The 13854-nt window shown below is 37.0% G+C and overlaps 1 protein-coding gene across 1 annotated transcript in view; it reads right to left on the minus strand.

Annotated features, from left to right (window-relative positions):
• The window catches only part of LOC132424011 (multidrug resistance-associated protein 1-like), a 74980-nt gene that overhangs the window by 6488 nt on the left and 54638 nt on the right, over window positions 1-13854 (minus strand). Inside the window, exons 19-23 of the mRNA XM_060009840.1 lie at window positions 8702-8856; window positions 6686-6841; window positions 3261-3460; window positions 2169-2295; window positions 630-731 (exon numbers count right to left, since the gene is read on the minus strand). Of these exons, the coding sequence (XP_059865823.1) occupies window positions 630-731; window positions 2169-2295; window positions 3261-3460; window positions 6686-6841; window positions 8702-8856 (740 nt within the window). The remainder of the gene's footprint in view (window positions 1-629; window positions 732-2168; window positions 2296-3260; window positions 3461-6685; window positions 6842-8701; window positions 8857-13854) is intronic.

Below are 13854 nucleotides of genomic sequence, written 5' to 3' on the forward strand. Positions count from 1 at the left end.
GTACCCTAGATTAGTAAAATATGAAGATAATGCTAACATTATACTCTGTCTATAGTCTAATTCTTCTCTCTCCCAAATTATAGTTAATTAAAGGGAACAAAGCAGACTGATTTTTTCTCCTTCTCCTTCCCATCCACAGAGATGCTAATGGTGAGTAAATGGGACAGAAGGTATAAGCAGTAAAGGCGTAGTTAATTTTGAAATTGGACAATCAGACTGTAAATAATTGTGAGGTGACTGCATTAAGACACTTTTCTCAATGTAAAATCTTTACAAAGTTATAATCATAGGTTGCATATTTTACTTTACATTGGTAGGGGACAGATCACTGTGCCCCTTAAAAACAGGTGCTCATATTTCATTTTTATAACAATACTGAAATGGGATATCTTATAATTTATGAACAGTCCTAATTTAATTAGCAGTGCTTTTTTTCTACTTTAGTGATTATATAAAATAATGGTGTATTTTACAATAGATTGAATTTTAATTTCGTCGAAATGCAAAATATTACAGCATAAATTTGGAAATGCAGGTTTTGTTCAAAATTGATTTTTAAGATGTCAGTTCAAGGTGTATTACAATATTTTAATTCTGCATCCATTTATTAGTTATTTAGGAGTGCTTACCTCTTTATCCATATTTTCATATTCACAAACTCTTTCAATGGAAACTGCATTGGTTTCAATTTCACATGCTTTCCTTACCCAAAAATTGAGAGATTGAGTAATCTGGAGGTGAAAAACCAAGAGCTTAATGAATGAGTATCAGTTTTTTATATACTATTAATAGTACTTTATAAAGCTTCATTTTTCAGAATTTTCATATATTTTATTTCTTAGAATTATTTAACAACTTTAGAAATAAGCATATTTATTCTTAGACACACATGTGCTTCTTTGTTAAATTCATTAATATCATAAACAATGGTTATTTGTCAGAAGAAGGAATGAATATAGTTCAACATATATTAAAGGAGACCATACTTGGTGTAAGAAATGATGAATACCAAGATTGATGGGATATGCCTTAAGAAATGTACATCCTAAGTGAGGAAAAAATTTGTACACAATGTTACCTTTGGCATTCTTTACCAGCTTCCATTTGAAGGAATTTTCTGACTACTCCTGTCTCCTTTTTTTCCCCCAAACTCTACTTTCTTCTCACGCAACTTACCCCTAAATATAAGTTCCCCAAGGTTGTAACTTCAAATCTAGTTCTGAAAGTCACAAAACTCACACGATTCAGATTTTTCTTGAGTTTGGTGCTAAACCATTTGATGGCCAACCTGACTGAACTGATGTGGGTCTCCTTAAAGTGTTGATTTAACCCACTTAGGATGTACATTCACATATTTCACTGCAGAACAAAGAGTTTGATTACAGAGTTCTGCCCCAGGCCCTGCATATATACATACATACATACATACATATGGATATATTTATTTGTGTGTGTGTGCGTGTGTGTGTGTGTGTGTGTGTATATATATATATATATATATATATATATATATATGTTAAATGTATCATAATTCCTTTCTAGAAGCCTAAGTTCTGAATTCTGAAATGCAACTGACTTGAGGCTTTTAGATAAGGGACTAAGGGCATGTACCCAAATCATGTAGACCCATCTTTTAAATAATATGGAATTATATTAAGCAGTTTGATACATTTTCTATTTTACTAAGGGGACTTGCACACAGTCATACCACTAGCACTTTGCAGTATCATATAAAATAGGGCTTATTAGGAAAAAAAATTACAAGCAGAGCATATATTCTCCCCAGAGCTTGCATTATCTCTCTGCTTAGTTTGGGCAAACCAGATGGACAGGCCACGGTAGAGAGGGGTCCTATCCCTGTTATACTTTATAACTCTATAAGGATAGGAGAACAGGAAACTTCTGGGTAATGATGCAACAGCAGGAGTTTCCTGGATCCTCTAGCACTGAGCCTTGGGTATCAGCCTGTTTTCTCTGTGAGCTAACTTAGAAATACTGAGCTAGCTCTTTTGCTAGTAGCAAAAGAAAGAAATGAGCCTCCAGGGTAATCCAGATTTGTCTCTCATTACTTAGTTAATACAGTCTATAATTCAGACAGGAAAAGGAGAAGAGAGTTTAATTAATTGGATTATAAACATATCATATACCACAAAATCACTATTACTTACATTTAAGGCATAGGATATGGACAAACCAACTACTGCTGAATCCATAGAATTGCCAGCCTGCAGAGCAAGCAGTGAAGCGAAGAACACCATTAAATTGCCAAGAAATTCAAGTCTAACAGACAGCCACCTGTAATAATGGAAAATATTCCTGAACTGAGATGCAAAAGTTTTGGTGCACTTAGTATGAACTCTCCTCTGAAACCTGAAGAAGTAAACATCAATAGCTGCATTCTCTTTTTTCACACTTACTTAGAACTCAATCAAACAGGATTTTTGCAGTGATGATAGAGTAAAGGATTTCTCTGCATAAAAATACACTTTACTTTTGCAGAACTTTGCTTTAAAACTCAATCAGAATTAAAAATCAAAACAAAAGAACATCAGCTGAAATGATGCATTTATCTTAAAATCCCATTGGAAAATCACTTACCTTTCTGATTACATACACGTTTTTTATATGATAAAATTAGTCACTAAAAGTTAACATGTGCCCAACTATTTAATGTTTTTTTCTTCTCTATGTGAAATGTATAGCTTCAAATTCAAAATATTATAGATTATTGTTTGCAAAGAAAATCCATTCTACAAATATAAAATACAGCAAAGAGTCACATCTTTACTAATTCTAATAGCATCCTGTATAACCTTCAAAAAACGTGGGACCTTATTTTCATGTAAAGTATCATGTACTATTCAGACGGACATAAATAGACACACTTTAACTTAAGTGTATATTAAATACTAGAAATATTTAAGGCTTTAATATTTTTGATGAAATATCATTAAAAACACTTTCTGGGGCTTCCCCGGTGGCGCAGTGGTTGAGAGTCTGCCTGCCGATGCAGGGAACACGGGTTTGTGCCCCGGTCCGAGAAGATCCCACATGCCGCGGAGCAGCTGGGCCCGTGAGCCATGGCCGCTGAGCCTGCGCGTCCGGAGCCTGTGCTCCGCAACGGGAGAGGGCACAACAGTGAGAGGCCCGCGTACCGCAAAAAACCCACAAAAAACAAAAAACACTTTTTGTTTAGAAGTTAGTGAACAAAATATCCAAGAAGAGACTAGTCCTGAACTGGGTATGTGAATATGACTTACCTGTTCGAAATCACATTGTTGTAGAAACAGACCAAATTCTCATTCACCACGTCTTTGTTTTGCTGGATGAACCTCTGTTCATGTCCAAATGCCCTGATAGTGGACACCCCAAGGAGAGTCTCGCTAAAGTGGGAAAGGACAGGAGAGCGAGATGCTCCTGCCAGCCGCCGAATCTGCCGAGAGCTTGCCACGTAGTATCTCTAACAGGAAAACAGAAAGAGGCGGTTGAAAAGATGTAGGCAAAATTGCTTCAATAGTTTGAAAATGGCAAGATACTTGTGTAGTGGGTACTTGTGTAACTAAAGAGCAGCCCCCAAAAGTTAAGTTCAAGTTCTAACCTCCAGTACCTGTGAATGTGACCTTATTTGGAAATAGGATCTTTGCAGATGTCATTAAGGTTCTTGAGATGAGATCATCCTGGATTTCGGGTGGGCCCTAAATACAATCTGAGTGTCATTATAAAAAGTAGAAAAGGAGAAGACACAGACACAGGGAGAAAGCCATGTGAAGACGAGACTGGAGTGATGGACCTAGGAGTCAAGGAAAATGCCAGGGGTCTCTGATAGCCGCCAGAAGCTAGGAGAGAAGCATGCAACAGAAGCTCCCTCAGAGCCTCCAGAAGAAGCCAACCCTGCCTACTCCTGGATTTTGGACTTTTGGCCTCCAGAACTGTGAGAGAATAAAATTTCTGTTGTTTTAAGCCACGAAGTTTGTTACAGGAGCCCCAGGAAACGAATGCACCTTTGTAACAGTAAAAAGCCCAAATTCTGGATAGCACAACTAGAACATAATTGGGCAAAATTTCACTTTGATAATGCTCTCAAACACCCATTATTGAGTACCTACTGTGGAAAAAGCTCTATGTTACATGTTGGAAGTGTGGCCAGGTGGTTAACCCATTAAGTGAAGGAAGCCAACCAAATGTACAAACAATAATATTTTTGTACCTAAATATAGTTATGGAAAAAATTTTCTTTATTTTTTTCTGCCAAAAAAACCAATGTGGCCACAATTATAATTGACTACTTCCCCTCTGACTTGGGCTGAGGACAGCTGGGATGGGTGGATCGTTCATCAGCCCCACGTAATTGCTACAAACTGGAAATGAAAATAAAGAGTTTGCTACATCTTGCAATTTTTTTTCATGAAAATCTTCAGATCTGGAATTTTACGTAAAATTCCTAATTTTAAAAATGTCTTCATTTTGATAAAAACATTAAGCAAGCTACGCTAAAACATACCTGACGCTACATGTGGCCTGTCAGCTTACAGCTTACAAGCTCTGCTCTATGCTAAGTGCTCTAGAGAATACAAACGATTACGGCATTCTGAGGCTGCAAGAGGACTTAAGAGATTGTCTCAAAGGTAGTTTCATAAAAGTTCAATGAATTATAGAAGCCCTGGGGTCCTTCCATGAAACTGACCAGAGCATTGAGCTTAAGAACATTTGATTTAGATCAGTCCTTCTCATACTTTAGTAAAAATTACCAGAAGGATTTTAAAAACACAGACTTCTGTGAGAAATTCTTTATTTCCCTCTGATCTATTAGAGTATGATTAGCAAATAAAAATTGTGTATATTTTGTAAAATGTGATTTTTTAAAAAAGAGATTCTGATTCTATAGGCCCATGGGTCCAGGGACCACACTTTGAGTAGTACTGACCTAAAGCAAAGCTCTTATTTTACAGGGAAAAGAAATGAAGCCTGGAAAAGAAAGTGATATACCAAACACAGGAGTCAGGAAAGTAATCTGAGGTTCCTGAATCTTCATTCAGGGCTCACCCTATAAAGTTCCGCCTAACAAGACATGGTTTCTAGACTCTTTTCCACTCCCAGACACCCTGTTATAGTGCACCAACCACAAGACTATCACTTGTGATATGTTTTGTTGTTTTTGTTTTTTTAAGCAGACACAATTGATCCTCAACACCATTCCTCAATTTCTTGACTTTTTTTTTTTTTCTAACTATAAGACATAGTGTCTGCCCCAGAGGACTTACAATCACACTGAGGAGACAATTTTTGGTCTAGTAAATAAATAAATGAATAAATAAATAAATAAATAAAATGACAACAAGAACAACAACAAAAAAACAGCCTATAATACTAGCAGCATAATAAACCCATAATACCTACATGAGTCATATCTCTTTGCCCTACTTTGGTAGAGAATGCTTCTCACAGAAAGTAGAATATAACCTAGGCATGAAGGGTAAGTAAGATCCAGATAGGCAGAGAGAAGAGGGACAACATAGGAAGTAGGAGGAATAATGATAGTACAGGTGCGGAAATGAGCAAATGATTAACATCCTGGTTGGACAAATTAAACTCCAATATGCATTTGAAAACTTAGGTTTAGAAAACATTAAACTACAAGAACTGCATCCTTTTGTATAAAGATCCTCAAAAAACTTTTATATTTAATTTAAATATGTGTTAAGAAATTTTTTTTTTACACTACAGCCTCACAGTGACATAATTTTGGAATTCAAACTGGTTGACCACATTTTTTTTTTTTTTTTCCTGTACGCGGACCTCTCACTGTTGTGGCCTCTCCTGTTGAGGAGCACAGGCTCCGGACACACAGGCTCAGTGGCCATGGCTCATGGGTCCAGCTGCTCCGCGGCATGTGGGATCTTCCCGGACCGGGGCACGAACCCGTGCCCCCTGCATCGGCAGGCGGACTCTCAACCACTGTGCCACCAGGGAAGCCCCCGGTTGACCACATTTTAATTGGAATATAAGGATATATACATATCATGAGAGATCTGTTGTAGTTCTTCCAGCAATAGTTTGTTGATAGCAGGGATAACAGGGCAAAAGGCAATATGTGCTTCTCTCTTGGATATTCAGGCAAATTAACTTTCTGCTAAAATGTAAACAAAACCTAGGTTTTATGGTGGCCATGAAAATGCACAACTCAGTTCTCCTGTTGCAGGGCCCATAGCTGACTGACAGCCCAGCCGCTGCCCCTCCAAATCCACTACTATAGTAGAATGAAGGCCATTTTTCCCACAGATGACTCCCAGGCAAAGACTGAGCATGGCAGGGGTGATAAACAAGCCCATTCAGGGGTCACATGGGAGCATCCATTGGGCAGTGTTGGTTGTGGACTTCCCATTCATTCAACCAAACCTCTTATGGAACCGTTCTGCAGTCCAAGACTCTTCCTACCCAATCCTCTTCCTTCTCCCTCGAAGGGAGCAGACCTGCCTCACTGTCGAAGGGCTCACCCAGCCTTCTCTTGCTCCCTCTCCTTTATCTTTTACAGGCATTTCCCCCAGCAATTCTCTAGTACATCTAATCCTTTCTTGATGTCTGCTCCTTAGAGAACCTTAACTAACAGGCAGTCTAAGTGGGTCTGAAACTATATTTGACTGTGAACTTATAAGTTATTAATACACATAAAAATCTGTGTACTTACTTGTATAGTGAAATAGAGGAAAACCAAAGGAATAATCCCCAGAATGAAGAGTGGTAAAGCTCCCACAATGACCAAAACTGTTCCAATAACATCCAGTGTACAATTCAGCCAGGTCCGTAAGTAGTAATGGAAACGCATATCAATTATAAACATGTCCTGAAAAATTTGATATCGAGTCACTTTATTTTTAACTTTTCATTGGTTTAAAATGAGGGGAAGAAGACATATATCATTCATTGTAAAAATAAAAACATTTACCCAGATGTGACAATCTGATTATTAAATATCTAACTATTCAATATATGATCTCTGCCCTCCCCAGCCCACCCCCATGTATTTTTCAGCTGTAACAATTAAGAGGGTGTTCTAGTACCAATATGTCTATGATCAAGCAATTTGTACTTCCCAATGACAACTACATGGCACTTAATTTATATGACTGAAATCAGACTCTGTTAAAAAAAAAAAAAGAGTCCAAACCCCGGTAGTTGGGTATTCAGGGGCATTGGTCTACCATTATTCACTCCCTAAAAACTGTAAAACACTCCTGGGCCATTCTTATCCACTGAGAACATGTCCAGTGACCTTCTTGGATAGCTGGATCCTGCCAATATCAGAAGAAACAGGAAAACAAAATAATCTTCACTTACAAAATTAAAAACCGAAAGATAGAGGTGGACAATGGGACTGAGAAATGGACATGGGAAGGTCATGCATCAGTTCACATGTAACTTAAAGCTATGTTTGTGGTATAAGGTATGACCTTAGAGATCCCAGGGAATAGGAAGGCACTCAACCTTGAAGGGATGGAGTATTCAGTTTAGGACAACATGATAAAGAATGGAGATAGAATTTTATTTCTTCTCAGCCTTGCTTTGGGACTTCCCTGATTATCTCACATACCAAATAGTGTAAGAGCATCATATTCATAAGTAACTTCCTGCCTGTCTTTAAAATACACCTTCTCATATTCTCATCTGTTCAAGACCCAATCATTTGTCATGTTACTGTATAATAATGAGAGTTGTTTAGGAGGGTCATAGAGATATGTCCACTGGGAGACAAAGAACACTGGTGATCAAGTTCTTCTATAAACTTTCAAAGAACAGTGTGACACTGGTATGATTAAGCAAGATTTAATACTCCATCAAACATTGATTATGCTAGGTATTCTCATTTATATTTTGATGTTTTATCCTCACTTTTCCCCATACCACACCAAATGTTTTTCATATACACAAAAATATATTGCCATATTTTAAGATCATGGCTATGCACTAATACAGAAGCCACATGGCTGCTGCAAACTAAGATCTAACAGAAGTCTATTACACAAACCAGATTTTGAAGACTTTGTAGGAGAAAAATAAAATATTCAATCAATAATTTTACATTGATTATACTTTAATGTTTCAGATATTTTCTGTTAAAATATATTATTATAAATAATTACTTCAACTGTTTCTTTTTACTTTTATATTGTGGCTACTAGAAAATTTTAAATTACCTCTGTGGCTTGCATTACGTTTTATTGGACAGTACAATTACAAGTACTTAGTAGTAAACACAATGGGCAAAACCCTATAGGTTAGCAGAGACACTCTGGGAACCTCTACCCATCCCCCATTTGCCATTAATGAGTTGATAGTTCTTTCAAAGGCAGAATGCTTAAAATCTGGGTATGTCGATACAGACTTACATTTCTCCCCCTCCTCAGCCTGAACCACTGATTCTCAAACTAAATGTGTATAAGAATTGGAGTTGTAGACACCAGAGCACATGCACTTCTTGGATTCTTTCAGCTATTTTTAAGGGTTATTTTAAGTATGTGTGTAAGATGTGACTCTGCTATACATCAATTATAAATGTCCCAATAATTAGAAATAAAATAACAATGAAATCTACCCTAAACGTAATCCCATCTTTTTAGAATGATATTTTTTACAAATGAGATAATAAGGTACTAAATGTGGATCATTTATACGTATGCTATTTAATAAGGTATGGCTTACTTACCTTGGTGAACCGATTGACGATCTGGCCTATGGGATTGGTTTCAAAGAACTGGAGTGGGAGATGCAGCACATTATCCAACAGTTGAGCATGCAAAGTTCGAGAGGCAGCCAAGGACCCTCTGGTGAGTACATAAGCTCCCGAGCAAACAAAGAGACCTAAACACAAATTGTTATCAATGACATGTTAACAGCTTAAACTCTGAATTTTAACTCTCAAAAGATTGCTTGTAATAGCATTTATTTTTAATGGAAAACTCAAATATCAAACTTAAAAGTGTATCACTGTGGACCAAACTAAGTATAAATGCATATGGTACCTGGAAAATAAATACGGACACTCTGGTGAGCTATAAGAGCAGGGCTCTCCTTATTCATGAGCATAGGTTCTAGAGAAATGCTCTAAAGATAAGAGATCAACCGGGCTGACAGAATTTTGGCAACCTATTAACTTTATGATGTCCTGAAAGACAATGTGGTAGTGACCGATGTTGCTAGACAAATAATTTCAGTTCTCCTAGCTTCTAGGTCCATGGTAGAATTGCACTTTCTGACCTCCTTGTGATTGATGGGATCAAATGAATAGTTCTGAACAGTAAGTTGAGATATTTCACATGACACTTCCAGGTGTCAGACTTGCTAAAGCTCCTATTCCCTTTGCACAGTGCCTGCCAACATTTAAAATAGTGGTTGGATTGCTTCTTCATCTTGGGCCCTAGAATCAGAAGAGTCCCTTTCCTGACCTACAGTGGACAAGTGGTATGAGTCATGAATAAACTATTTTTGGTCTGTCAAGCTATTACAGTTTGGTTGGTGAGAAGGTTCTTGAAAAAACTAAAAAGTTAGAAAATATAAATAATAAACATGTAGCTTCAGTGGAACAGGTTAAAACACAGTTAATAGCATCTATTGACTATTGGTAACTGTGTTTGACAAAAATATAACAAGAAAGAGACAAGCTCAGAAAAGAACTATCCAGGTGTGTAAGAAGAAATGAAAGGACAAAGAATCCCCAAACTGGGGAACTTGTAGGGGAGGAGGAAGAAATGCTTGGTTACAATGATTGGTTCAGGGTGGATATGTGACTCAAATTGTTTCAAGGAGAGTAATTTCATGGATTTCTATGGAAAGATGTTCTTTGAAAGAGAATATTTTCATCACCATGTGAAGCCTGAGAATGGCTCAGGAAAAGAGGAAAACGAGCAGAACTGAGGAAGCATGGTGGACACTTCGTTTGAGCCCCTGGATCAAGTGTGTTTAAAAACTTGTGCCTGGACTTTTCCATTTGAGGCATCAATAAATTTCCATGTTATTTAAGCCATTTGCTCTTGAGTCTTCTGGGATACATAATTGCACCGCTGATCTCTACTATACAAAATTGTTAGTAAAAGTGTGTTGCCAACAGGATTCTTGTTCCAACCTCAAATTCTTTTAGCTAGTTCCTTTATATTTTAAATAACATCACACACTGCTCTTTAATAATTTCTTACTCTTAAATACTTTCTATTATTTTCCTACCTCACTCCCCATACTTGCTTCTAGTCCTTCCAAAAATAGGTTGTTGCCCTTTTGTTCTCAAATATTCAGTGTTTACATTAATACTAAACATAATATTCATGAAGTTCACTAAATGTATAATGCTTGTACCACGATTTTTCTATGCAACAAGCACTAATCTATTCCCAAACAATTCAATAGTCAGCAAATCTCTTTGGAATATGTTTAAACTCAGCAGAGAGTCTATTATATCTTTCATCCTATTTCACCCCCTCATCCTGCAACATAAACTACTCTCTTGGAACCCTCTGTATTTCTGCTCTAAACTGGAAATTTTTGTGGGAACAGGCTTTAGTATTCTTCAGTTACAGAAAATGTTGTTAAATATTATGCATTTGACAATTTCCATCTGTATTTACTGTGTCTTATTGTATGGATGTTGAACATCTTGGATTATTCCTCTGATTTTTCCTTATTTATCATTTGCCATCTATGTTTTTGATGTTGTACATCTGGGACAATTTCTACCGATTTATCTTCTCACACTTGTACAATCTTTTTAAAATTCTTTAAATTTTTTAAGAACTTTCTTGTTCTTAGACTGAACTTATTTAAGCACATTCTGCTCTTGCTTTGCCTCTGCTTTTGAATATCTGAAGATACTAATTTTAAGCTTCTCTTACATATCAAATATGACTATTTTACTTCTGGGCTCCACTGCTCTATTTGCTGGCTCATATCTATACTGCTCACTTGACTAAAATGCATGACCATCCATCATTACCAGTTAAAACATGCAAGATAAAGACATGGTGATTAAAAAAAAAAAAAAAACCATGGTGAATTAAGAGGTACCTGGTGTGGCTTTCTTCTGCCTGTGTGCACATTAATTTTCCCCAATCTCCTCTGAATGGAAATTCCACTTAAGTGGGTGTGAAACTGGAAGTCTCATATGGTGATCTAGACATAGGCTGGAACTTCTCCAAAAGCCACATAAGGAGGCTTTCTTCTATGTAGGTCACACACACTAGTAACCCTAATTTCCTTTTTAAACATCAGCTTCCTAGTTTTCACTGTACTACTGCTGTGCCAGTTGGTAACAGAACAATGTTCTAGTGAATCACTTTGATTATTTCGACGCTACTCAATCCTACTCTCTGTACCTGAGTTCCTCCACAGCTAGACTGAACCGCTCCCTATTCTTTGACAGTTTCATCTAATATCTGTTCCTGGTTACAGGTTCTTCTACCCTTGATTATCAGTATAATCACTTATGTAGACATTTATCACTCTGAAATACCCTGAACCCTTTACTTTTATATTCATCCACTGTCATTTCAGTGGAATTTTGTGAGGTAAGTAAAGTAAATGATCCACTCACTCATCTTAGACTGGTGTGTACTCCTTAAACATTGCACTTTGAAAATAAGGTGCCTATATTTTACACACTGGGTTGGAAAAGGAAGTTCCTAACAAGGGGGCATAAAACACAATAGATTAAGGATGTTCAGAGTGCCCTAGAGATTCTAAAGGAAATAGCTGGGAACCAGGAATAAAATGTTCGGGGCTATTTCTTTTTCAGAAGATAAGGTAAGATCTTTATTATTGTTATAAAATATAGATGCAATGTTTTCTGCTTCAGTACGCCAGTTTTCTTTGAATGTTAGCCTTCTATATTATTCATAGCCTCCGGCATTAACACATGAAAGTGCTATTTATGTTTTAAAGCTCAAAAAATAATGTGAGCTTTGATGATATCAGTGAATACAGCCTGCTCTTGATTGAACCAGGTTCCATAGGACACAGCTGCAGACTACTAAAAAAATCAGAAATTATATATTTTCATTTCTTAAGAAATAATTTATAATTGTATTTAATAATAAGTCAAAAATTTAAATGTTTTTAAATGTAAAAACCAAAAATCCAATCAGGAAAAAATCTTTTTGATTAAACTCTGCATAATCTGTTACCTTTACTACAAAATACTTTCTATACCTACTGATAGTTAATTAAAAGTCAGACTTTACACAAGTAAAATTTTGAACACTAAACTTGCATACCTTGTCTAGTATAGGAAAAACAGTATTTGCTCACTTAAAATATTCTCCGAAGGATACTGAGTCTCCCTTAAAACTGTAACGTGAGCTCACTGGATTGGTAAGAGTTTAACCCTCCTATATATGTGTGACAGACATAGATATAGAGATGTATATGGGACATTTCTTTTGCTGCTCATCATTCTAGATGTCTATACCTACTTTTTCCTCAAGTTGCAAACCACAAGCCAAAAAACTTGATTCACTGACTCAAAACCAAACACATTCTAAGTCCTGGTGTCTCATTTTAGTTGTTAACATAACAACTCTTTCCTCAATGAATGTTGTTAACAGAATGACAAAAACATAAATTTGTCTCACAATATTTGCTTACTTTCTGATGGAGATACTTATAAGAAGTACTATGGTCACACAATAAAAATAAGATAGGAGAGCAGAAAACAGAAGCAAGGCCCTAAATCACAAATTTTTAAATGTTATCTTCATTTTCTGTTACCAAAAGCGTGCATCTCTGTTTTCCCTTATGCATATCCCTAGACAGCAAGACTTCCACGTAGATGGCTTTGTTATTTCTTATTTGAATTTATCACTCTCCTTCACTCTGTCTTCCTTTCTTCTTATAAACACATCAAAAATTGTCTATTTAAAAAATCTTCCCTTGCGTTTCCCTGGTGGTGCAGTGGTTAAAAATCTGCCTGCCAACGCAGGGGACACGGATTCGAGCCCTGGTCCGGGAGGATCCCACATGCCGCAGAGCGGCTGAGCCCGTGTGCCGCAACTACTGAGCCTGCGCTCTAGAGCCACGACTGCTGAGCCCACGAGCCACAGCTACTGAAGTCCTCATGCCTAAAGGCCGTGCCCCACGATAAGAGAGGCCACCGCAATGAGAAGCCCGCGCACCGCAACAAAGAGTAGCCCCTGCTCGCTGCAACTAGAGAAAGCCTGTGCGCAGCAATGAAGACCCAACGCAGCCAAAAGTTAATTAATTAATTAAAAATATCTTCCCTTTAATTGTTCTACACTTTTGAGTACTATACTTTTGAGTGTCTTTCTTCTTACTCTTTCAAATCACCTAACTTCTTTGAAGGACAATGTGTATCTATTCTGCTACTGGGGAGAAAAAAAACAGCAGAAAAATATGTATCCACACTTCCCATTAAACATGCTCCAAATTGAATTAATCATTTCTCTGCTCTACCAACTGACTTCCCTCATCCTTGGTTTCTTTATTTTTGTCTTCATTGTTCTCTCAATTACCCAAACTTCAAAATCATGAGTGATGTTCTCTTCCTACCCACAAATCAGCAATTCTTACATATGTTTTCACTGCAGTGTCTTTCCTATCCATCCCTTTTCTCCAGTCCCACTGCAGCTCTCTGACCCTTCCTCCATTCATACTTTATTCAAATCTTATTTCATTCCCTACCCATTGGTTAGCACTAGTCTAGATGCTTTGGGTGACAAGGAGATGCATCAGATAAGAGATCTTTTTGTACTAGATGATCTCCCATCTAGACTCCTGAAGATCATTGATTATTTTTTCCCTACCAACCTCAACTTCTCCCTGGTCTCTGACTTTAGTCCCATCAATAAAAATCCATCT

Source organism: Delphinus delphis, chromosome 4 (genome assembly GCF_949987515.2).
Source record: "Delphinus delphis chromosome 4, mDelDel1.2, whole genome shotgun sequence".
Lineage (NCBI taxonomy): Eukaryota > Metazoa > Chordata > Mammalia > Artiodactyla > Delphinidae > Delphinus > Delphinus delphis.